At 43.9% G+C, this 26,440-nt stretch overlaps 2 protein-coding genes across 4 annotated transcripts in view; one reads left to right on the top strand and one right to left on the bottom strand.

The window, feature by feature from the left end:
* The window catches only part of wdfy4 (WDFY family member 4), a 321,548-nt gene that overhangs the window by 206,571 nt on the left and 88,537 nt on the right, over window positions 1-26,440 (top strand). The gene's annotated exons all lie outside the window — the stretch shown is intronic.
* lrrc18a (leucine rich repeat containing 18a) overlaps window positions 1,824-26,440 on the bottom strand; it is a 28,719-nt gene continuing 4,102 nt past the window's right edge. Inside the window, exon 2 of the mRNA XM_043678831.2 lies at window positions 1,824-2,711. Within this exon, the coding sequence (XP_043534766.1) occupies window positions 1,928-2,701 (774 nt within the window). The 5' untranslated portion in view covers window positions 2,702-2,711 and the 3' untranslated portion in view covers window positions 1,824-1,927. The remainder of the gene's footprint in view (window positions 2,712-26,440) is intronic.

Below are 26,440 nucleotides of genomic sequence, written 5' to 3'. Positions count from 1 at the left end.
ATCTTTTTGTCTCTGACTCTCCAGCACCTGCAGTCCTCACTTTCCCCTATATTTCGAGTAGTTTTGTCAGTGCAGACTTGCTGAGCTGAAAGGCCTCTTCTGTATTGTATGATTCTAAGTGGCCCATTAAGCTACAGGCAGTGCATAGGAATGATTTACACCAGAGACACCCTAGTTTCCCTTGTAAAAACTATTGACAGCACTGTTTGGGATGATGGCAGCACACTGGTAATGAGACGCCCAGGTAAGTGCTACGAGGACATAGGTTCAAATCCAACAGGTGGCACTCAAATCCAGTTAATAAATCTGAAAACTAGTTTTAATAATGGAGACCGTGAGAAGTGTTATCAGACCATCTGGTTCATAAATTTCCTTTTGGGTTGGAATTCTGCTATCCTTACTACAGACCCACAGCAATGTGGCTGACTCTTAGTCACTCTCTGGAAGGATCTAGAAGGTCACTCAGTTCAAAGGCAACAAATACTGGCCTTGCCAGTGACACCCACATCCCATTAAGAAAAACAAATCAGCAAGTTACCAAGGTTTAGATCACGTGAAGAGATAAAACAAATGACGCTGGTATTCCCTGGAATAGGTTTACATCTAGGTTTTTAGATTTTAGATTTTATTGTCACGTGTACTCATGTAGAGAAGTACAGCGAGAAGCTCCTTGAAAGTGGAGTCACAGGTAGATAGGACAGTGAAGAAGGTGTTTGGTATGCTTTCCTTTATTGGTCAGAGTATTGAGTACAGGAGTTGGGAGGTCATGTTACGGCTGTACAGGACATTGGTTAGGCCACTGTTGGAACATTGCATGCAATTCTGCTCTCCTTCCTGTCGGAAAGATGTCGTGAAACTTGAAAGGGTTCAGAAAGGATTTACAAGGATGTTGCCAGGGTTGGAGGATTTGAGCTTTAGGGAGAGGTTGAATAGGATAGGGCTTTTTTCCCAGAGCATTGGAGGCTGAGGGGTGACCTTATAGAGGTTTATAAAATCATAAGGGGGCATGGATAGGATAAATAGACAAGGTCTTTTCCCTGGGGTGGGGGAGTCCAGAACTAGAGGGCATAGGTTTAGGGTGAGAGGGGAAAGATATAAAAGAGACCTATGGGCCAACCTTTTCATACAGAGGGTGGTACGCGTATGGAATGAGCTGCCAGAGGAAGTGGTGGAGGCTGGTACAATTACAACATCTAAAATGAATTTGGATGGGTATATGAATAGGAAGGGTTTGGAGGGATATGGGCTGGGTGCTGGCAGGTGGGACTAGATTAGGTTAGGATGTCTGGTCAGCATGAACGAGTTGGACTGAAGGGTCTGTTTCCATGCTGTACATCTCTATGTCTCTATGACTCTATGACATGGCGCCATCTTGGATACTAAGGTTAAAAGGAGTGATTTGATTGAGGTACATAGGATGTTGAAAAAAATTGATAGGGTAGATCGATTTGTTTCTACTGGTGGCACATTGTAGGACAAGGAGAAATCATCTTAAAATCCACTTAAATGTTATTTCAGAACGTGAACATTTCTTGGAGTTAAAGGTGATCGAAGTGTAGAACACTCTCAAAAGACAGGTAGTGCCAGTATGATCAATGATTTGAAATCGGAGGTTAATCAGACCTTCTTATATTAGCCAACAATAAGGGATCGTTGGATGGAGTTAAAACATGGATCAGCCATGATCTCATTGAATGGTGGAATAGGCTTGAGGGGCTGAATAGCCTGCTCCTATCCATTTGATGCTGTGCAACATTGACCCTTTTGTTCTGTAAATAGCATGAATGCAATAAAAGGAACATTCGTACCAAGTGCACAGAAGAGAGTAGCCAGTCCTGAAACTTAAGGCAAGTGAGAGAGTTTATTTTGTTTTTGTTCAACCTTTTAGTTTGGGACGACAGCAGAGATTCATGCAGCTTGTAAACATTTATTCACTGATTCTCCAAGACGCCTCGTCTTGTTTCGCAACTGAGTTGGGTGCTATGAGACCGCTGAAATCGGGCTCTTCCTCCATCTCGGCTATGTTCTTCACCTTGCTCCATTTGTCTCTCTCCCGGAGACATTTCTTGAGACAGGGACGGCAGAGCATGTCTTTCCTGGCGAGGTAAATGTTCTCGACGCGATCGATGGTCTCTATAGGCTCCTCGGGTACCTGCGGAGTGGTGAACGGGTTCCGCAACACGTTCAGTTTCTTCAGTTTCGGCAGCTTGGTGATTTTGTCCGGCATATACGTGATCCGGTTGTCAAAGAGCCCCAGTTCCTTCAGCTCCTTCAAAGTGCCAATGGTGGTGGGAATCATTTCCACGGAGTTCAGGCCGAGGTTCAGGACCCGGAGGTTTTTCAGCTGCACCAGGTCCGTGGGCAAGCCGTCTGTTGTGAGCTTATTGTTCGACAGGTCAAGATAGTAAAGCAGCTCCAACTGGCAAAGGCTTTCAGGAATCCTCTCGATCTTGTTTGTGTGGAAGTCTAGGTAGCGCAGCTTTGGGAATTTGTTGATGAAGTCTGGAATCTTTTTGATCATGTTCCGGCTCAGATCGATTTCCTCAATATCCGTCAACTTCAGAATGCATTTGGGAAAGGTCGCGATACCCATGTTGCTTAAGTCTAAACGACGCTTCCCGTCCACGGTGATCTTCATGGAGTTTTTTGCCATTTTTAGAGTGATCTTTTTGCCTGCGGCGCCTCCTTTCCGTTTCGGCATTTTCTTGATCCTTTTAATATAAAAAAGAAGGCAATAAAAAGAAAATTAAACTTTGTCCATAATGACAGAAGCAAATAATTACATAGAATTACAATTGTTAAAAACTTGTTTATGGATATCACTGGCGAGGCCAGTATTTATTGTCCATCTCTAGTTCCCCTTGATCTGGGGTCACCTGCGTGCCACATGTAAGGACAACTGATCTCCTTCCTGAAAGGACTTGAGTGAACCATAGCATGTGGAACAGTACAGCACAGTACAGGCCCTTCAGCCCTTAATGTTATGCTGATCTTTTATCCTACTCTAAGATCAAATTAACTTAAATACCCTTCATTGTACTATCATCCATGTGCCTATCCAAGAGCCGTTTGAATATCCCTAATGTATCTGACTCCACTACCACCGCTAGCAGTGGATTCCATGCACCCACCACTCTGTGTGTAAAGAACCGACCTCTGACATCTCCCCTATACCTTCCTCCAATCACCTCAAAATTATGCTCCCTTGTGATAGACATTTCTGCTCTGGGAACAAGTCTCTGGCTATCCATTCTATCTATGCCTCCCATCATCTTGTACACCTCTATCAAATCACCTCTCATCCTCCTTCGTTCCAATGAGAAATGTGCTAGCTCCCTCAACCTTTCTTCATAAGACATGCCCTCCAGTCCAGGCAGCATCCTGGTAAATCTCCTCTGCATCCTCTCAAAAGCTTCCACGTCTTTCCTATAATAAGGCAACCAAACCAGATGGGATTTTTAAGACCATCAACAGTGATCAGTTACCATGGGCAATATTATGTTCCCTTTTTATTCTAGTTTTTAATTGAATTCAGATTTTGCCATCTGCCAAGGTAGGTTTCAAACCCATGTCCCAGCACATTGGTTTGGAGTTTTGATTAACTACTCCATTGGCATTACCATTGCAGTATCACCTCCCCTGCTGCAGACCATTCAGCCCACTTGTCCAATGGTTGAGACCCACACAAGCTTCATCACACTCACGTAACCTTGCCTTACCAGCACATCATTCCATTCATTTCTACCTTACACATTCATCTATCCCCACCTGTGTTGTAAACCTTTTACGGAACTTTTCACCATGTCCTGTCATCTTGGCAGTATTAGAGCTGTGCAACATGCATTAACTTGTTTACATATTAACTGAGACGAAAATAGATTTTCAGTGGTGAATGTTAATTCTCTCCAGTTTTTCCCAAGTGACTAACCACCTTGATGTGTAAAAACGAACACTGTGGTCTGGATATTCCCATCCCAATACAGAGCCAAGTTCTTCAGGTGGGGCTTTAAAAATGTCCTGAATCCATGGCTTCCTAATAAGTCAAGGTCCTACCTTTTTACTGAATCACATTAAACACATTGAACTTTAACTATAAATTCTGTGTCCTATGATCCTGCCACGCTAGCTATCTGATGAAGGAGCAGCACTCCGAAAGCTAGTGCTTCCAAATAAATCTGTTGGACTATAACCTGGTTTTGTGTGATTTTTAACTTTTTCCACCCCAGTCCAACACTGGCTCCTCCCCGTCACATTAAACAGTAGCCAACAAAGTAACACATGTTTGAGGGGATGGGGCAAGGGTTGTTTGGGGGGGGGGAGGGGTGTTGCATTGGGGAGGGATAAGGGTAGGGGTATGTGGTAGTGAGGTGCTTTGGGGTGGGTTGTAGCTTAGGGAAGCTTGGGGGTGAGTTGAAAACAAATCAAATGAAAATCCTGGACATTGCCAAAGCGTATCATTTTAGCCCCTAGCTGCAAGATGTTTCTACTCAAACTGCTGACCTTTAAACTGAAGGTGACTAATTGTGATAGTAAGCAAGAAGGAATTACAATGTAGCAAGTGACCCCACACCCACACCCACAGGTTTTGCCAGTGAGATATAGGGCTCATATTCCTGCTTGGTTGATGGACTGTAGCAATAGTCAGTCCCATTGCAGAGCGGTGCATTTTAATTCATAGAATCCTATACTCCAGAAAGAGGCTATTCAGCCTACCAGCCTATCTCTGTGACCCTGCATTTTCCATGGCTTGCAAATCCCTGGACATTACAGGGCAATTGAGCATGGTCAATCCAGTGAGCCTGCATATCTTTGGACTGTGGCGGGGGGGGAAACCGGAGCACCCGGAGGAAACAGGGAAGAACGTGCAAACTCCACACAGACTGTCACCCAGGGCCCGAATTCAACCCACATCCCTGGCGCTGGGAGGCAACAGTGTTAACCACGGTGCACCCCCCCCTCCCCCCCCACAGTCCCATGGTTCTTTGGAAGTAGGTAGGTCTTGGCGAATGGTGTTCCCGTGCTGTTCAATGGCATTCAGGGAATGGACAACAAATGCTGGCATTACCGACCATGCTCACACCCCACGGAAACAAATAAAGAGCGCAATACAATCCTGGGCACGTACTCCAGCTCCTTTACTGAATTAAGATCAAGGTGAACAGTGCCAATTTGAGGCCTGTTTCAAGAAGCTGCCATTATTCCTGTTTACGCCAGCTCTGTGAGCAGAGGCTGGTGATGGAAGCTGGCACCTTTTCCCTTCATTGCCTCCCCCAGGGGAAAGTCGCCATTGGAACCCTCTCACCGTCACCTTCAGGAGGTCACTTGTTAACCTAGGGAGCAGGCTGGTCACCGCTGCCCACATGGCAACAAGTAACCACCCCTCCTTCTACAACAAATAACCGCTTTTGTTTCCATGTGTTTTTGTTTTACTGAATAAAAAGGAAGGCAGACTGCCTGAGGAAATGATCACAACCCGTGCTTATTGTTATGAGACTCACTGCAGTTACTCAGCTTCCAAAGATCGGGCACAGCAGTTTAATCTGGGATTGGGAAAATCTGTCATGCACATTTGAACATCTTTGCTTTTCCTTCATGCAGTACAGGTTATGGAAATGGATTTGAATCATTCAAACCCTATAACACATTGCCTGATGGCTCAGTGGTTAGCTCTGCTGCCTCACAGTAACAGAGTCCCAGGTTCGATTCCAGCCTTGGGCAATCATCTGTGTGGAGTTTGTACATTCTCACTGTGTTTGTGTGGGTTTCCTTCAGGGGCTCCGGTTTCCTCCCACACGTTCAAATATGTGCAGGTCAGGTGGATTGGCCATGCTAAAGTCCCCATAGTGCTAGGTGCATTAGTCAGAGGGAAATGGATTTGGGTGGGCTACTCTTCGGAGGGTCGGTGTGGACTGGTTGGGCCGAAGGGCCTGTTTCCACACAGTAAGGAATCTAATCTAATCGAAAAAAGAGACAAACCACAGTCTCTATTCCCTACGTCCTGTGAACTCTGCAGTTTTCACACAACTTTATTTCATTCACTAACGGGTTGTGGGTGTCACTGGTTAGGTCGGCATTAATTGCCCAACCTTAATTACTCATAGGGCAGTTATGAATCAATCACATTATGGGGCAAGGATGTGTTTCCTACAAAGCATGGGTTTTTCCAATAATTGGCAATGGTTTACTGGTCATTTGACCCTTATTTCCAGACTTTTATAAAATTCAAATTCCACCATCTGCTGTATTGAGATTCAAACCCAGGTCCTCAGAAATAATACCTGGTCTCAGGATTAACAGTCCAACGATAATACCACAAGGCCATTGCAGGTTTGGAAAAAGGTATTGCAGCTTATAGTTAAAGCATATTTAAAAACATTTCACAGCATCCAGCCATTGACAATACCATTGCAAATGGCCACTGGAATATGACAACGTAGACCTTGTAAACTATTTCCAACACTGAGACAGGCCAAAATTTAGGAGAAGATTTGTAGCTCGGGTGCTCGTTGTTGTGGTTCTGTTCGCCGAGCTGGGAATTTGTGTTGCAGACGTTTCGTCCCCTGTCTAGGTGACATCCTCAGTGCTTGGGAGCCTCCTGTGAAGCACTTCACAGGAGGCTCCCAAGCACTGAGGATGTCACAAAACATCTGCAACACAAATTCCCAGCTCGGCGAACAGAACCACAACTGAAACAGGCCATTCGGCCCTAATGGGTCCTTAATCCCTACTCAAGCCTGCTCCTGCCTGCCTTCACTTAACCTCATCACATTTCTTTCTTTCTCACTCTGCGTTTTGCCATTGCACCCTCAAGAAGAATATTCATCTCAGCGACTCCATGTGTGGCTAAAATGTCTTTAGTGTAACGTCACGTGATGTATAGCAATTCCTCCCTGCTCACCTGTGCAGTAATCCTCTTTTTTTGTCTGAAGACCAAAGATTTAAGTGGAAACATTGTACAACAGTGAGCGAAATTAAATGTTGTTTTCCCTTTAGCAATGTACAGGATTTACATTTGCTCTTATTCCCCACACCCCTCCCCCTCCAAAAAAAATGGACTTGCTTAATATGTGTGTTGCCTGATTGGCACCGTTTAATGTGATTTAGCGAAAATAAATGACCGTGAGTTATTTGGGAGCCACTGGGAGCTGGAGGAGTTTCCAGCTGGTTACTCTGTAGCTGACTTTCACACGACAGCACTTAATTGTACTAAGCCAGATCACGGTGGTGATGAATGATTGTTTGGGAAGCAATATGGGTTTCTCTCATACACACCTTTCCATTAAAAAGGCTTCATTACAAGCCCTTCAGGGACTTTGGCTACTCATTAATCATATTCAACCATGTGCAGGAGAATGTGAGATAATAACTAATGCATCCAGCTAATTTCAATTATCTAGCTTAGAACGGAGAAGAAAAGAACAAAAAAAAAGCACAGTGTAATAAGAGTCCACTTAATCCATCCATAAAAATCCATCAAAAGTACATTTGCTGCTTTTATTATGTGGTCGGGATGCTGAAAATGTGTTTGAAATGGGGACTGGAGTTCAGCTGTTGAGACTATTACTTGCTACTTAAACAGGTATCGATACTGGAGGTAACTTGTTCTGATTCAAATCTGGAGACCAAGTTATACCTTTGCTACTGGATTGCCCTTTAGATAGATAAAGCAAAAAGAACAAAGTTGCGTTTATGTAGCGCCTTTCACAGCTTTAGAAAGTTACAATGTGCTTTTCAGCCCACAAGGTACATTCATTTGGTATCGTAACATAATAAACACGGCAATCAATTTGTGCAAAGCAAGCTCCTACAAGCAGATTATGAGCAGGTGATCTGTTTGTCATGATGCTGGCAAGAACACCCCTGATCGTTTTTGAAATGGTCCCACGTGATCTTTTGACTTAAGAATGGATTGAAGCAAATGGTGAGCGGCACGGTGGCTCAATGGTTAGCCCTGCTGCCACGCAGTGCCAGGGACCTGTGTTTGATTCCCACCTTGGGAGACTGTGCAAACTCCACACAGACAGTCTCCCCCCGTCTGTGTAGGTTTCCTCCGGGTGCTCTGGTTTCCTCCCACAATCCAAAAATGTACAGGTCAGGTGAATTGGCCACGCTAAATTGTCCATAATGTTCGGGGTAAATATAGGTTGGGGAATGGGTCTGTGTGGGTTACTCTATGGAGGGTCAGTGTGAACTTGTTGGGCCAAATGGCTTGGTTCCACACTGTAGGGAATCTAATCTAACCTGACCTGTAAAGGTTGTCATCTAGTAAGGTCTGGCAGGGAACCTGGCAACAAGTAATGGTTGTACGCTAATAAAGTGATAATTGGTAAGCCCTGACTAGGTGTATAGATGTGGGGAAGTCTCTTGTGGTGTCCCTACCTCTGAGCCAGTTTGAGTTCAAACCCCACCTCCTTCTGGAGGTACATCACAACATATCCAATAGATTGATTAAAAGATATATTTTGGGGAATAAATAATTACTAGTATTGGACCTTGTGGCTTGTGAGCTATAACTAAAACTTGTAACTCGTAAAGTGAATGGCTGGACTCTGTCAAATCAGTATTTTAACATCTCCTATTTATAACTAATTGCCATTTTTGTGTTGCGTGCTTCTGGTAGTGAATCAAAGGTTAGGAATTGTCAAAAATTACTGGGTTCCAGAGCATTTTCTTTGATAGATATCTATGTTTGGCTTTACAGTGGACAGTATCTCTGGGAGGAACATTTAATCCTAAATTAGAAATTGTTAATAAAATTGATCTTCTACCCAGTATCTTCCAGCCCCATCAGGACTTTCCCCACTCTTGGACTGACTTTTATAAAGAAAGTCTTGAACCATATACCTAGATTTCAGAAATCTCTGACAAGAAATATTTTTGTAATAATCTCTCCAAGTTATCGTACTATAAATACAGTCAAAGTATTAGAGACAAACCGTGATTCCTGTCTCTCAGTGGGTGTGCAGTATGCCTTTAAGAGACCATGCTAATGATATCAACATTGCATCACAGCATGTGACCTGAAAGTATTAAGTTCTCAGGCTCCATCTTAACTGGGGTCACTTGAAGCATGACATGCTGATGGAAGTGTGTTCCTGATGTAACTGGATTGATTAGTGTTAGCCCAGACACTGAAATGCCTGTGAATTGTAATGCATGTATATATCAGGAGCTGTAATGAATAAATGTTAAATCTTTCAGTTCCACATTACCCGTGCCTAGTTCTTATGTTACAGGAACTAACATAAACACTACTGCACCATGTACCATTTGGCTGCAGGAGGCAAAGTTCATTCCTTGGTGGCAGGTCCATTCCAGCACTGATCTGTGGAGAGTTAGCATTTCAGGCTGACCTTTCTTTGGGATTGCAAGGGTGTTGAAAATGAACAGCTTTTAAACTCATGCAGAAAAGGGGCAAGAAGATTGAGTAGAGGGCAGGAATGATCGAGGGATGTTGGTCTAAACTGGGAAATTGGTACAAAATTATGTGGGAACAGAAGATGTACCTCGCTGCTATCACTTTCCTTTAATATCAAATATATCTGCGATATCTTGGGTTGTTGGATTTGTTGGATTTGTTCCAACAAAGAGTAACTCAAGGGCAAAAAGGAATGGGCAATAAATATTGGCCCATCCAGCAATGCCCAGCCCACAGGTGAAAAGAATAAATCCATTTGGTTGGTATTAGTCTATGCATGTAGGAGTGAATACCCATACAGTGTTTCAGGTGGAAGCTAGGCAATCGTGGAACAGTACCAAGGTTTATTGCATATTACTAAATGGCTAGTTACATTACATATAAGAGATACAATTATCTCTTATGAGACAGCAGGCTTGACTTAAGAGAAAGTACACATTGCTACTTTAACTCCATGCAGTGAACAGCAAAACCCAAAGCAGTCTACATATTCTGGTGAACTCATGTAGAAATAGTTAACTCTTCTTAGCAAGAGACCTTTCTGTCCTGATGGGAGGAGCGTATGTGATGTGAGTTAACATAGAAACAATAGCAAATAGGAGCAGGAGAAGGCCATTCGACCCTTCAAGCCTCTTCTGCTATTCAATATGATCATGGCTGATCATCCAACTCAATTTCTCCCAATTTCTCCCCATGTCCTTTATCTCTTTAGTCGTAAGAGCTATATCTAATTTCTTCCTGAAAAGTTCAATATTTTAGCCTCGATTGCTTTCTGTGGCAGAGAATTGCACAGGCTCACCACTTTCTGGTTGAAAACATCTCTCATCACAGTTCTAATTAGCCTATCCATATCGTTAGACTGTGAGCCCTGGTTTCTTACTCGCTGGTCATCAGGAACATCCTTCTTCCATGCCCTGTTTCTCTCCTGTTCATTGTAGTTCAGTGTTATAAGGGTGGGAATACCCTTTTGGGTTCACCCACTCCCTCTTCTGGACTTAGAGTCAACAGACCCTTCGGTCCAACTGGTCCATGCCGATCAGATATCTCAACTCAATATAGCCCCAGCATCTGCCAGCACCCAGTCCATATCCCTCCAAGCGCTTCCTATTCATATACCCATCCAGCTGCCTTTTAAATGTTGCAATTGTACTAGCCTCCATCACTTCCTCTGGCAGCTCATTCCATGCACACACCACCCTCTGTATGAAAAGGTTGCCCCTTAGGTCCCTTTTAAATCTTTCCCCTTTCACCTACACGCTCTAGTTCTGGACTCCCCCACTCCAGGGAAAAGACCTTGGCTCTTCACCCTATCCATGCCCTGTACAATTTAAAAAAAACTCTACAAGGTCACCCCTCAGCCTCTAATGCTCCAGGGAAAACAGTGCCTGCCTATTCAGCCTCAAATCCTCCAACCCTGGCAAAATCCTTGTAAATCTTTTTTGAGCCCTTTCAAGCTTCAGAATGATTTTTCCTATAGCAGGGAGACCAGAATTTAACATAGAATTGCAAACTTCCCAGTCATTATGAACATCCTTCCTGTGTTTACCCTGTCAAGGCCTTTTAGAATTTTGTAGTCTTCTCTGAAATCTCCCCCTCCACCCCCCACCCACCCCACGCCTTGTTCTAAACACCCTTTTGGGTACTCTCTTAGATGCCAGAAGAGAAGTATAGATAATCTGGCAAAAGGGAAACTGCCCACATGAACCAGGAAGGTGAAGGGACAAAGATGAAGAGACCTCAAAGATGCAGACAAACGTCCTAAGCCTGAATTCAAAAGGACTCCTAATTCCAAACAGCAGTCTCAACTCCTGGTAACTCTGATTCTCTGTGACCAGAACCTTTGGTCGTACAGACATTGGGAATGATGGCTCAGATTGAAAGCTATTACAGCGTCAGTGCTGAGGCCACGAAGCTACAATGTGATTGGTAGAAAGCTGAGGTCTTTGACCTTGTGTTGAACGTCACTAGAGCAGTGTACGAACCCAAGGACAATGGGGGCAGAGATTTAAATTGGAAAGTAGTATACAAAAGCAAAATAGTAGAGGTGCTGGAAATCTGATTTAAGAATGTAAAAAGTTGTTAGAACCCATTAGCATATCAATCTAAAATGTTAACTTAGTCAATTCCATGGGGTGAAACAATAATTTGTTTTTGCAATTTCAAACACTAAAATGTATGCAAATCTAACTGGCCAATTCCTTTCTCTTCTTTTAAAAACAAATTATTTGCTTGATTTTTCATTTTATTTGTCCCTCTCCTGTCTCTCATCTGACAAGTTTTAGTTCACACGTATGTCTGTCTAACTCCACAGGCACCTTCCTGCAAATTGAATTGCTAATGGCTACTGTGCAGACTTCAGCAATTGAAGAGCTGCCCCTTTTTACCATCATTGAACATCATTCCATACAGTTGTAAAGAGAAATGTAGGAACAGGCCATTCAGCCCCTTGTGCCCGATCCACCATTCAATTTGATCGATTCCTCAGTTTCACTTGCCCACCTTCACCTCGGTCTTGAATATTTTAAAAATCACACAACATCAGATTATCATCCAACAGGTTTATTTGCAAGTACAAACTTTCAGAGTGTTGCACCTTCATCAGGTAATTAGTGGGGCAGGACACAGAATTTATAGCAAAAGATCTGTTGGACTATAACCTGGTGTTGAGTGATTTTTAACTTTGTCCACCCCAGTCGTACACCAGCACCTCCACATCTTGACTATTTTAATCATTGTTCCACCCTCTCCAAAATATCAATGTTTTTGGGGCAGAGTTTCAGATATCCCCTTTGTACAAAACAATGTTTGCTGAGTTCACCATGAATGACCTCTCTCTCTCTTGTTTTATAGTTTAATCCCTTGCTTGAAATTCCTGGACGAAATAAAAAAAGCTTCTTCATCCAAGAAGGAGTTGCCAAAACTTAATCTCATGGAGTATATGCTGCTCAAGGACTGCTTTTAGTTTCTTGGTTAATGCAGTCAAGTCAGGGCGTGTGGAAATCTGCAGCAAATGTTAAGCGAATGTGCGGATCTTTTCCAGACACAGTTAACAGGGGACTCACCTGCTTCAACATGATGCCCACTAGGTGGCTGAGTATTCACATACTTAATCATTTGTGCTCTCCAGAACAATTCTTCCTCAATACTTCATTCCTTCACTCTCACCATCAATAACTCGAAATTTTTAAAGGAATTTCTTTGATCTCTCAGCTTATCTATCCTTTTCACTTGTTTCCACTGTTTCCTACAGGTTTTCAGTTTCACGAGGATTTGTATTTCCTGTTAACCTTTTCACTTGACCAGAGTTTTCTATCCTATTGGATTCCATATTTCTGCACATATTTAGCTCATGCCAGGACCTGTGCCCCTTGTGATTCTTTCCCTTATCACTTCTCTCTTTACTTTCTTGTCTTTATTTAGAGACTTCTTGAGTTTTGTTTTCCATTTCCGTTTTTTGAACAAAAGTGGTTTAATTATTTATCCTCCTTTGTCTCTCACATTCTCTTTGTCCCCTTTCCTTCTCCTCTCCTTTGCTCCTCATACCACCCCTCTCCTCTTCTCCATCTTTTATACATAGCCACTTCTCCATCGCATCCCTCCCCTTCTACTCCTTCCCATCCCTCCCTTCTCCCCTTCCCTTCTCCTCTGCTTCCCTACCTTTCCATCTCCTCCCCTCCCTTTCTCTCTCCCCTTTCCCTCCCTTCCTCTCTCTCCTCCTCCCCTCCCTTTCTCTCTCCTCCTCACCCTCCTTCCCCTTTTCCTTCCCCCTTTTTCCTTTCCCCTTCCATCCCTCCCCCACTCCTCCCTTCCCTTCCTCTCTCCTCCTCACCCTCCCTCCTCTTCTCCTTCCCTCCCTTCCTCTTTCCTCCTTGAACTTACTGTTTTAACCTCTTTCTATTTTTTGCCACCGACCAATTCTTATTGCTGCAATTTTTATCGCATGCACCTTTCTCTGATGTACATGTGGATAGAGGTTATATCAAGTGGAATTTGTAATAAAATCAAAAACCGTGGATGTTGGAAATACAAACTGATGAACCCATATGGGACCAAAGTGCTAGCAGGTAAACTGTGCAAATGGGGACATGTCTGTTCAGTGAAAGAGGCTTTGAAGATCTCCCAGATTGGCAGAGAACCTGAACATTGGTACTGTAGCAGATTTCACTTTAGCTCATTTTCCAACTACTAATTGGGCACAAAATATCAGAAAATCGAAGCTGGAGACTCTTAAACCACTAGGGGAAGGCTAATGTGATTTAGATTTTAACTTAAACACTGGAATTTCCTGGAAGAGCAAATGGCATTTATCATGGCAAGAGACTTTACAGGACGGTGGCAGAGGGGAAGGCATTGGGATAGGTATGAGTTAAGTTATAAGAAGACCTTTAAAGGAGAAAGAGTGTGCAGGACCAAGTTTGAACTAGGCAATTCCAAATGGTTGGGCTTTTCAGCTGCTTTTGCCCTGGCACTGAAGTGTCCATGTAACCTTCAAAAATACAGTTTATATTTTTGTTAGTTGCATGTTTATACCATTTAACATCACAATTAAGGTTAGAGGATGTGATTTGCCTATTTGTGTGGGCCAAATCTGCAATGGCAGATGGAGAAAGAGGTGGATGGGCTTCAAATACAAAAGTATCCCCCCCCCCCCACACACACACACACAAACACACACACCCACTCCACTCAGTTCCAGTTGCCATAATTTTTTCACAACATTGAAAAGGGACAGAGGAATCATGAGTCAGCATGCAGCACTTCAGACTTTGTAGGTTCAAGTTGTGGGACTAGGGCCTTTTAGATCTCCTAGAGGTTTGATAGATACGCCCAACTTCTGAGTATTATGTAACTCATGTTACTTCAGAGGGGTCTGGACTAGTAGAACTGTACTATAAAGTTGGGAATCTTTTGGTAGTGATGTTCAAATTCTGTTGCCAACTTCACATGTTTTGATATAATGCAAGTTAAATATATTTTTACCGGAGTGATGGGGCTTTGTCCCAAAAAGGCTAAATGACAGCTAAGCTAATCACCATTCTTAAAGTCAGATGAATTGGAGTACATTTTCCAATGGATAAAGTGCTCATCTGCATTGAACAGTGGTTAGCACTGCTGCCTCACACTGCCAGGGACCTGGGTTTGATTCTAGCCATGGGCAACTGTCTGTGTGGAGTTTGCACATTCTCCCCATGTCTGTATGGGTTTCCTCTGGGTGCTCCAGTTTCCTCCCACAATCTAACAATGTGCAGGTTATGTAAATTGCTCATAGTGTTCTGAAATCTGGAGATTAAATACATGTGAAAGGGGAAAATGTAGAGTAATAGGGTAGGAGAATGGGTTTGAGTGGGTTACTCTTCGGAGAGTAATTATGGACTTGTTGGACGAAGGACCTGTTTCCACACTATAGGGATTCTATGAATAATGTACATTAGATTTCACTGTGTCATTTGTCTCTGTGATTTAATATTCCAATTTATTTTCAGCTCAGACAGCTGTTCCGCTGTTATAAAGTATGAACAGATGGCTGAGCTCTTCCAATGGTTTCAGAGGCTTAAAGCTAATCCACTCGAAAGCATTCTTTTGACAATCATTTGCAGTAAATTTTTTTTGTTGTACAAGTTTGGCTGAGATAAAGTCCACAGATAGATTCAGCTCTTCGGGGATTGTTAGCTTAGTTGTTAAGCTGACTGAGAGCTTTTTTTATAAGTCCTGATATTGTTAAGGTGTCCTATTAAGAATATTGACCTTTTAATTTTTTTTGTTATGAATGACTGTTTGTCCTGCTATTTTTATGAGCATCTTCAAAACCTCCAGTGTCTATTGTAGGGCTTGAGATTTGGTAGGTATTGGATAATGGGTGAGTGGGCAAGGTGAATGAGGAGGTATGCAGGGCAAAGGGGGGAGGCACATGTTGGTGAATGGGTAAGTGGAGGTGGACCATTTAACCTGCCTGCTTTGACATCTACTTCTGCCTTGCCGTGCTTTGGGTGCTGGGGTGTTGACTCCACCCTATCCCAGATTCTATGGGGAAAAGATTCCAGGCAGCAATCACAGCCACTCAGGAGGCAGGGTGTTGGGAAATGACCTGATTCTAGACTTCCACATCAAAAGGGGAAAATCCAGCCCTGTATCTTTTATTTTCAATGAGATGGTTGGCATGTGATACTTTGGACTGTCTCAACCGCACCAAGATATGTATACTGCAACAGTACGTGATTCAGAAAACAGTTAAAATTTACTCTATGAACTGCTACCGAAATATTCTGGCCTTCCCAATGATTTGATCTTTCACTGTGCATCCAAAAGCAAAACCAGAAACGAGATTGAGTTGAGATGCAGTTGCCATATATTGGATTCTCCACAACAGAGAATGAGAAAGTTATCCCCCATTTTAGCATGGTCTGAAAATGACACATTGTGGGGGGAGGAACCTTCCTAAGTATAAAACAAATTTAAGGTGCTTACACTGTCTAGTGGTCTGACACTGGAGAAATCTTGACATGTTGGAGCTGAGCCCTACAGTTTGACCTTCAAATCCTCAGCGTGCACTGAGATTGCTGATCTCAGCTGACCATCGATATTAGTATTTTGTTTGATTTTGGAAGCCTGGGTGAGATGAGCCCAGGTTCTTCGCTAAGTGACAACGCAGCAGTCGATTCGGGAAGTTTGCATACATACGGGGTGTTTATGAAGGACCCCGTGACTGTAAAGCTTGACATCTCTCACTGTCAAGGCTTGCGTAAGTAATGACGTGAATGAGGAAGGCAAAGACAGCAACGGAAATATTAGTCAAGCAGAGAGTCAAGAGGTTCAGCTCAGAGAAAGGAGTGGAAGTAAATGAATAATTGGATTGTTAAAGTACAGCGAGTTCCTGACTGGTGGAGTCATCTCCATGACATTGGAACAACTTTTCAGATGTCATCACAATGATCTCATTGTGCACACAAGTTCAGAGAACCGAGCACAGCACTGAATGACAATGACACCCTCAGGCAATTGTGACAAATCACAAGAGTGAAGGTAGTTTATGAACATCCTTTACCCCCCTCCACTCAGGACTGTGTTGTAACTTCCTCTGAGTCACCACACCAACACCATTCTCTTCAGTACATCACCAACATACCTTGATTTCTTGAACTTCGTGAACTTGAAGTAATTTTTCTGATTTAGTGATAGAGGGGTAAAGGGGCAATATTTAGTGATAGAGGGGTAAAGGGATAATGTTTAATGTCTGTGGGGTAATGACCTTGGAAAAAAATCAGCAACGTCATATTTAACAGGTATTATGACAAAAGTGCAATGATGCATAGTAACAGGAAAGGTACTAGTCCTTAGCTGTTGTAAAGTGTATCTTTTGTAGATACAGGGATATTTCTGCTGTCTAACACACTCCATATATCACATTGGTCTTTATTACAAGGCTATTGGATGAGAAAAATGAAAAGTCATTGTGACATTTGCAAGACTGTTTTGACACCATGACTTGAACACTGAATGTAGTTTGGTCTCCACGCTCATGGAATGATACACTAACACTGAAGGAACTATAGAGAAGATACACTTGATGGATCGTTAGGGTTTTAGGCTTGTCCAATGATGAGGGGTTGTACAGACTGAGCCTATCCTCTCGTGTTTAGAAGAATAAGTGGTCACCTCCTTAAAATATTGAAGATTCCAAAGTGGCTTGACAGGTTAAACACTGAGAAGACAAGTTACCCCTACCACGGAAATCCAGAACATGGAGGTACAGAGTCAGGATAGAGGATCAACCATTTCAGACAGAGGACTGATTTCTTCAACCAGAGGGTTAGATTAGATTCCCCACAATGTGGAAACAGGCCATTTGGCCCAACAATCCACATCAACCCACCCAGACCCATTTCCCTCTGACTAATGCCCCTATGGGCGATTTAGCATGGCCAGTCCACCTGACCTGCACATCTTTGGACTGTGGGAGGAAACCCATGCGGACACGGGGAGAATGTGCAAACTCCACACAGACAATTGCCTGAGGCTGGAATCGAACCTGGGTTCCTGTGATGTGCAGTGCTAACCACTGAGTCACTGCGCCGCCCTAATGACTCCCTTTTCTCTCTCCTCTTCTCCCCACCTCAGAGGAGCCCTGCCTGAAACATGATATCCATGTGTTTGTCTCAAAGTCCCTGAAACGCCTCTTATAGTATCTGCCTCCACCACCAAACCTGGCAGCGCATTCCAGACGCCTACCATTCCCTGTGTAAAAAACATGCCCCTCACGTTCCTTTGAACATTCCCCTCTCGCCTTAAATGCGTGCCCTGAAGTGAATCTTTGGAATAGCCAGAGGGCCGTACCTCCTCCAATATCGACTATATTCAAAAGTAGAAATGACGGGTGTTTGGTGTTTGAGAGAATTGAAGGATTTGGGGGAATGGCTGAGAAAATTGAGGTCAGTCAGCTGAAATTGTATTGAATGGTGAATGATAAATCAGCTGTGATTGTTCTGAATGGCAGAGCAGGCTCAATAGGCCACTTTGTTATGCTCTTGTATTCTTAGAGTATCACTGCTGAAACGATGAGTTTAAGAGTTAGGCAGGCAATAGTCTTGGTTCTTATTTCAATTTGACTGAACTGTTCAGTTTAAAATGAAAGTTAATGGGCTGTGGAGCTGGAAGTTACTGAGACACCTGAGTGAGGTTGGTCTTGAGGGCAAGGAATTAGTTATGCATTGTGTTAGTGACTGCGGTTATTGACATTGAACAAGTGATTTGTGTTTTTTTTCTAATCTGACACTTACATAATTCTCCTTAACATCCCACAATGTAATTTGTGTTCTAATTGATTCTACTTCTTAAGGAGTAGGCCATTCAGCCCTTCAACCCTGCTTTACCATTCAGGAAGATCATGATTGATTTGATATGGTCTTGACTCCCCCACTGTCCTGGCTGCTCCCCTATAACTTTTGACTCTCATCAATCGAAAGTTTTTCTCATTCAGCCTGAAATATATTCAATAAACCAGCATCTCCTATTCTCTGAGGAAGAGAATTCCAAATACCTTCTAGAGAAGAAATTCCTCCTCATCCTGAACAGGAGACCCCTAATTTGAAACTTTGCCACTTATTCTAGATATGTCCATGAGAGGCAAGATTCTTTCAGCATCTACCCAGACAAGCCCTCTCAGAATCTCACATGTTTCCGGTTCCTCATTAATTCTTCAAAACTCCTTTGAGCATAAAGGAGAATTGAATTAAATGGAATTTATTGTCATGTGTTCCGAGACATGGTGAAAAGCTTTGTCTTGCAAGCAATACGGCAGATCACAGAGTCAAGTAGCATAGATCAGCAAATAATAGGCAAACAGCGGCAAAAACAAAACACAGGTCCAGGCGAATGTGAAGAGTTTGTGAGTCCATTCAGTATTCTAACAACAATAAGGTAGAAACTGTTTTGAAACTGGCTGGTGCGTGTGTTCAGGCTTCTGTACCTTCTCCCCGATGGCAGAGTTGTAGAAAAACATTGTCATGATGGAATGGATCTTTGAGAATGCTGGCGGCCTTTCCTTGACAGCGGGCCTGGTAGATGGATTCTATAGATGGGAGGTTGGCCTTTGTGATTGTCCGGGCCGAGTTCACCACTCTCTGTAACCGTCTCCGATCTTGAATGGTACAGTTGCCTTACCAGGAAGTGATACATCCAGACAGAATGCTCTCGATGGTGCACCTATCAATGTTGGCAAGGGTATTCACTGTCATGCCAAATTTCCTCATCTGCCTGAGGAAGAAAAGACATTGTTGGGTCTTTGTAACCAGTGCCTCCACATGAAGGGTCCAAGAAAGCTTGTTGTGGATGACCACTCCCAGGAGCTTCACACTCTCCACTCGTTCCACCTCTGTGCTGTTAATGTGTAGGGGGGCATGAGTAACATCCCACCAAAAGTCAGTAATGAGTTCCTTGGTTTTGCCAGCATTGAGAGCTAGGTTGTTCTCAGTGCACCATTTTTCCAGGTCTTCCACCTCCCATCTGCAGTCCGTTTCATCACCATCTGAGATTCGACTGACTATGGTGGTGTCATCAGCGAACGTGTAAATGGCATTAGTCTTGTATTTGGCGACACAATCATGGGTATACAGTGAGTACAGTAGGGGGCTGAGTGCACACCCCTGGGGGGCTCCAGTGTTGAGTATTAGTGAGGATGAAATATTGTCCCTAGTCTTCACTGATTTGTGGTCTGTAGGTCAGGATACTGAGGATTCAGTTGCAGAGAGTGGGGCTTAGTCCGAGATCACTAAGTTTAGTAATCAGTGTCGAGGGGATAATAGTGTTGAAGGCTGAACTGTAGTCAATGAGTAGGATTCTTACGTAGCTGTTCTTGGTGTTAAGATGTTCTAGGGAGGAGTGAAGGGCAAGTGATGTGGCATCTGACGTGGATCTGTTGGTCCAGTAGGCAAATTGGAGTGGGTTAAGAGTAATGGGGAGGCTGGAGTTGATTACTGCCATGACCAGCCTTTCAAAGCACTTCATGACCATCAAAGTTCACGCCATGGGTGGTAGTCATTGAGAAATGCTGTATGAGCCTTCTTAGGCACAGGGATGATGTTGGCCCTCTTGAAACAGGCAGGGACAGTGGCCTGCTGCAGGGAGAGGTTGAAGATGTCCAAGAAAACCTCTGCCAGTTGATCTGTGCATGCTCTGAGTGCACGGCCTGGTACTCCGTCTGGTCCCATCACTTTCCTTTGATTCACACAAAGGAAAACTGATCTGACCTCTGATGCAGTGACTGTTGGGATAGGTTCGTCAGGACTTGTCGGAATAGGTGTTACCTCTCCGCCAAATTTCTGCTCAAAGCGAGCAAGAAAGCATTGAGACAATCTGGGAGGGATATGTCATTGTCTGTTATCTTGCACTGTCTCTTTTTAGAACCTGTGATGTCATTCAGTCCTTGCCGTAGTCGCCAGGTGTCTGTCTGGGTCTCTAGTTTGGATCGGCATTGGTCAATAGACAATAGGTGCAGGAGTAGGCCATTCAGCCCTTCGAGCCTGCACCGCCATTCAATATGATCATGGCTGATCATTCCTAATCAATATCCTTTTCCTGCCTTATCTCCATAACCCTTGGTTCCACTATCTTTGAGAGCTCTATCCAACTCTTTCTTAAAAGAATCCAGAGACTGGGCCTCCACTGCCCTCTGGGGCAGAGCATTCCACACAGCCACCACTCTCTGGGTGAAGAAGTTTCTCCTCATCTCTGTCCTAAATGGTCTACCCCGTATTTTTAAGCTGTGTCCTCTGGTTCGGCACTCACCCATCAGTGGAAACATGTTTCCTGCTGCCAGAGTGTCCAATCCTTTCAGAATCTTATATGTCTCAATCAGATCCCCTCTCAGTCTTCTAAACTCAAGGGTATACAAGCCCAGTTGCTTCAGTCTTTCAGTGTAAGGTAATCCCGCCATTCCAGGAATTGACCTCGTGAACCTACGCTGCACTCCCTCAATAGCCAGAATGTCTTTCCTCAAATTTGGAGACCAGAGCTGCACACAGTACTCCAGGTGTGGTCTCACCAGGGCCCTGTACAGCTGCAGAAGCACCTCTTTGCTTCTATACTCAATTCCTCTTGTTATGAAGGCCAGCATGCTATTAGCCTTCTTCACTACCTGCTGTACCTGCATGCTTGCCTTCATTGACTGGTGTACAAGAACACCGAGATCTCTCTGTACTGCCCCCTTACCTAAATTGATTCCATTGAGGTAGTAATCTGCCTTCCTGTTCTTGCCACCAAAGTGGATAACCATACACTTATCCACATTAAACTGCATCTGCCATGCCTCTGCCCACTCACCTAACTTGTCCAGGTCACCCTGTAATCTCCTAACATCCTCATCACATTTCACCCTGCCACCCAGCTTTGTATCATCAGCAAAGTTGCTAATGTTATTGCTGATACCATCTTCTATATCATTAACATATATTGTAAAAAGCTGCGGTCCCAGCACGGATCCCTGTGGTACCCCACTGATCACTGCCTGCCGTTTATCACTACCCTTTGTTTCCTATCAGCCAACCAATTTTCAATCCAATCTAGTACTTTGCCCCCAATACCATGCGCCCTAATTTTACTCACTAACCTCCTGTGTGGGACTTTATCAAAAGCTTTCTGAAAGTCCAGGTACACGACATCTACTGGATCTCCCTCGTCCATCTTCAGAGTTACATCCTCAAAAAATTCCAGAAGATTAGTCAAGCATGATTTCCCCTTCATAAATCCATGCTGACTCTGTCCTATCCTGTTACTACTATTCAGATGTGCCGTAATTTCATCCTTTATAATAGACTCCAGCATCTTTCCCACCACTGAGGTCAGACTAACTGATCTATAATTTCCTGCTTTCTCTTTCCCTCCTCTCTTAAAACGTGGTACAACATTAGCCACCCTCCAATCCGCAGGAACTGATCCCGAATCTATTGAACTCTAGAAAATAATCACCAACATATCCACGATTTCCCGAGCCATCTCCTTCAGTACCCTGGGATGTAGACCATCAGGCCCCAGAGACTTATCAACCTTCAGACCTAAAAGTCTCTCCAACACCAAATCCTGGCAAATATAAATTCCCTTATGTTCAGGTCCTTCAGCCACTGTTACCTCAGGGAGATTGCTTGTGTCTTCCCCAGTGAACACAGATCTGAAGTACCCTTTTAATTCTTCTGCCATTTCTTTGTTCCCCGTAATATATTCCCCTGTTTCTGTCTTCAAGGGCCCAATTTTAGTCCTAACCATTTTTTTGCCTTGCACATACTTAAAAAGCTTTTACTATCCTCCTTTATATTATTGGCCAGTTTGCCTTCGTACCTCATTTTTCCTCTGCGTATTTCCTTCTTAGTAATCCTCTGTTGCTCTTTAAAAGCTTCCCAGTCCTCAGTTTTCCCACTTATCTTTGCTATGTTAATACTTTTTCTCTTTTAACTTTATATGTTTCTTAACTTCCCTCGTCAGCCACGGCCGCCCATGCCTCCTCCTGGGATCTTTCTTCCTTTTAGGAATGAACTGATCCTGCAACTTCTGCATTATCCACAGACATATCCGCCATTGTTCCTCCACAGTCATCCACAGATACTCCACAGGTCCTTGGCTGTCTAGTGGCTCTGCGAAGGTGAGGACTGCAGGCGCTGGACAGTTAGAGTCGACGAAGCGTGGTGTGGAAAAGCACAGCAGGTCAGGCCGCATCCGAGGAACAAGAGAGTTGCCATTTCACGTCGGACCCTTACTCAGGGCTGGGCAGTCCTGCGCACAACGTCAACTCCCTCGCTTCTCGGATGCTGCCTGACCTGCTGTGCTTTTTCCAGCGCCACACTTTATTGATTCCTTTGAGTATAATCTCAACCTGCTCAACCTTTTGTCGAAGACCATCCCAGGCATCAACTTGCTTTAATTGACCTGCGGCAGGAAGGGGGAAACACACTACTCTGTCATTTCTCTACTCATCCCAGAACAATGAGCTGAAGCCCTTGTCTCCCTGTCAGGTGGGAATGCAGTTCCGGGGTATTTCCAAGTGAAGTTCATTCTGGGCACATCCTTCCCAGGATTTAGCAGGTATTGACGTTGGGATGGGATAGGAGGAAGGCACTCAGGACGGACCTGCACAGTATCACACCAGAACGGGGAAGTGAAAGTTTGAGTTTGGAATAGAGCTGAGAGTGAGGGCGTGTTCCCTTCTAACTGACCACCCTGTACTTTACCCAGGAGTCCTTGATGCTGTGCAGCATATAATGTTCTGCAGGATTTGATGAGAACAAAAATTAAAATAAAAACAACAGCTGTCAGTTTGACATGAAGATATGTCTAGAAATGGAGCGTTGGAACACAACTGATTGGTAATTCCCTCTGTTGACCTTTTTAGCTGACAGCGACTCAAGGCACACATACAGAGCTCTTGCTCAGCATTAATTTGACATGAGACAATCCATCTGAGAAAGCAGACATACGGAATGACATGTAAATGAAATTTTGAGGGAGATAATGTGATAAGAGGATTAATTCAGCGTGGGCTAAGAGATTAGGCGAATTTGACAGCATCATGTGAATCGGGCCAGTGAGAACATTTAAGTTATTTGTTTTCAATGGCAGTTGGAGCTCTCTTCCTAAATATGATTCAGGGACTTTATTCGGAAGATTTTTTCCTGCCTTTCCTTGGAAATTCCTCAAGGTGAAAGCCTCTGCAGGCTTTCCACTTAATTCGGTTTTGTTAAGCTTGGTAACTCTCAAAACATTTCTGGCAGTCCTTCATAACTGACAGGGCAAATACCCGCCTCACTCCAGTCTCCTGCCATCAGGACTGATTGCACCAAGGTCGTCATTACTCCTGCCATGTAAAGGAGGTGTTGATAGGATTAGGTAAAGTATGGTCAAGAAGAGGCTCATATTGGAGCAGAAACACTGGCATGGATCAGCTGGACCATATAGAAATGTAAAAAATAGGAACAGGAGGCCTTTCAGCACTTCAAGCTTGCTGTGGCATTCAATATGGTCATTGCTTACTATCCAACTCATCTTACTTTCTCCCCATAATGTTTGATCCCTTTAGCCCTAAGAACTGAGTCTGACTCCGTCTTGAGCACATTCTGTTTTGGTCTCAACTGTTTTCTGTGGCAGAGGATTCCACAGGCTCGCCACTCTTTGGGTGAAGACATTTCTCATCATCTTATTCCTATATAGCCATTCACGTATCCTCAGACTGTGACCCCTGGCTCTGTACTCCCCAGTCATCAGGAACATCTGGCTTCCACATCCTGCTGTTCTCCTATTCATCATAATTCAGTGTTACAAGGTTGTGGGTTCACCTGATTGTCTCTTTTACTGTCCCACTTCCTTAAAATCTGTTCAAAGCTCTACATTTTTACCGAAGCAGGGATGGGAGTGGTATTTGAACCTATACATTTCAAACACACAATGGATTATCAATCCATTGCCTTAACCTCTTGGCCATATGCTCCTGTTGGAGTGAAGGGCAAGGCTGGTAAGACTAGGAAATACTGGATGGATAAAGATTAGATTAGATTAGATTAGATTACAGTGTGGAAACAGGCCCTTCGGCCCAACAAGTCCACACCGACCCGCCGAAGCGCAACCCACCCATACCCCTACATTTACCCCTTACCTAACACTACGGGCAATTTAGCATGGCCAATTCACCTGACCTGCACATCTTTGGATTGTGGGAGGAAACCGGAGCACCCGGAGGAAACCCACGCAGACGCGGGGAGAATGTGCAAACTCCACACAGTCAGTCGCCTGAGGCGGGAATTGAACCCGGGTCTCCGGCGCTGTGAGGCAGCAGTGCTAACCACTGTGCCACCGTGCCGCCCAACTAGAGATTCTGCTCAAGAAGAAGTAAGAGTCATGTATTAGATATAGACAATTGTTATCAAATGAATCTCTTGAAGAGCATAAAGGGTGTAGGAGCATTCTGAAGAGGGAAATTAGGAGGGCAAAAGGGGGACATGAGGTAGCCTTGGCAGATAAGATTAGATTAGATTCCCTACAATGTGGAAACAGGCCCTTCGGCCCAACAAGTCCACACCGACCCTCCAAAGAGTAACCCACCCAGACCCATTTCCCTCTGACTAATGCACCTAACACTATGGGCAATTTAGAATGGCCAATTCACCTGACCTGCACATCTTTAGACTGTGGGAGGAAACCGGAACACCCGGAGGATACCCACGCAGACACAGGGGAGAATGTGCAAACTCCACACAGACAGTCGCCCAAGGCTGGAATCGTACCTGGGTCCCTGGCACTGTGAGGTAGCAGTGCTAACCACTGAGCCACTGTACCACCCCACGGATAAGATTAAGGATAACCTAAGAGATTCCACAAATATATTAAGAGCAAAGAGTAACCAGTGAGCGAATAGGGCCCAGATTAAAGATCAGCAGATTGCTGTTCCAGCAATAAAGTTTCAACTTTGATCTCCAGCATCTGCAGACCTCACTTTCTCCCCAGATTAAAGATCAACAAGGTTGTCTACGTTTTGAACCTCAGGAAATGGGAGAGATACTAAATGAATATTTTATGCCAGTTTTTACTGTGGAAAAAGAAATGAAGATGAGAGATTTTGGGGAAATAAATACTGATGTTTGAAAACAGTTCACATCACAGAAGAGCAAGTGCTGAATGTCTTAGAAAACATAAAGGTAGATAAATCTCCAGGATTTGATCAAGAGTATCCCAGGAAGCTATGGGAAGTTAGGGAAAACACTATGGGGCCCCCTGCATTTGTGAGGTGCCAGAGGACTGGAGAGTGGCTAATGTTGTGCCGCTATTTAAGAAAGCATGTAAGGGGAAGCCTGGGAACTATAGGCCTGCGAGTCTGATATCTATTGGGGGTACGTTTTTACAGGTGATTCTGAAAGATAGGACTTACGTGCATTTGGAGAAGCAAGGACTGGTTAAGGATAGCCAGCATGGCTTCGTGTGAGAGAATTCATCTTGCAAACTTGATTGAGCTTTTTTTGAGGGCAGAGCAGTAGTAAAGCCTTTGACATTGTTCCACATGGTAGACTATTTGGTAGTTAGATCACATGGGATTCAGGCAGAGCTGCCAATTGGTTACAAATTTGGCTCAATGATAGGAGACAGAGGGTGTTGATGGAAGGTTGTTGTTTTGGACTGGAGACCTGTGACCAGCGGTGTTCCACAGGGATCGGTCTTGGGTCCACTTTTGTTTGTCATTTTATGTAAATAATGTGGATGAGAATTTAAGAGGCCTGTTGTGTAAAGTTCTGGTCTCCTGTTATAGGAAGGATATTATTAAGCTGGAGAGGGTTCAGAAAAGATTTACCAGGATGTTGCTGGGAATGGAGGGTTTGAGTTATAAGGAGAGGCTGGATAGGCTGGGACTTTCACTGCAGGGTAGGAGGTTGAGGGGAATTGGTGACCTTTATAGATGTTTATAAAACCATGATAAAATAAATAGTAAGGGTCTTTTCCTTAATATGGAGGAGTTCAAAACTAGGGAGTATATTTTTAAGGTGAGAGAAGAAAGAT

This window comes from Chiloscyllium plagiosum, unplaced genomic scaffold (genome assembly GCF_037043375.1).
Source record: "Chiloscyllium plagiosum isolate Xiang-an unplaced genomic scaffold, Cpla_swu_hap1 HiC_scaffold_43, whole genome shotgun sequence".
NCBI lineage: Eukaryota > Metazoa > Chordata > Chondrichthyes > Orectolobiformes > Hemiscylliidae > Chiloscyllium > Chiloscyllium plagiosum.
This window is presented reverse-complemented; position numbering and strand designations above follow the sequence as displayed.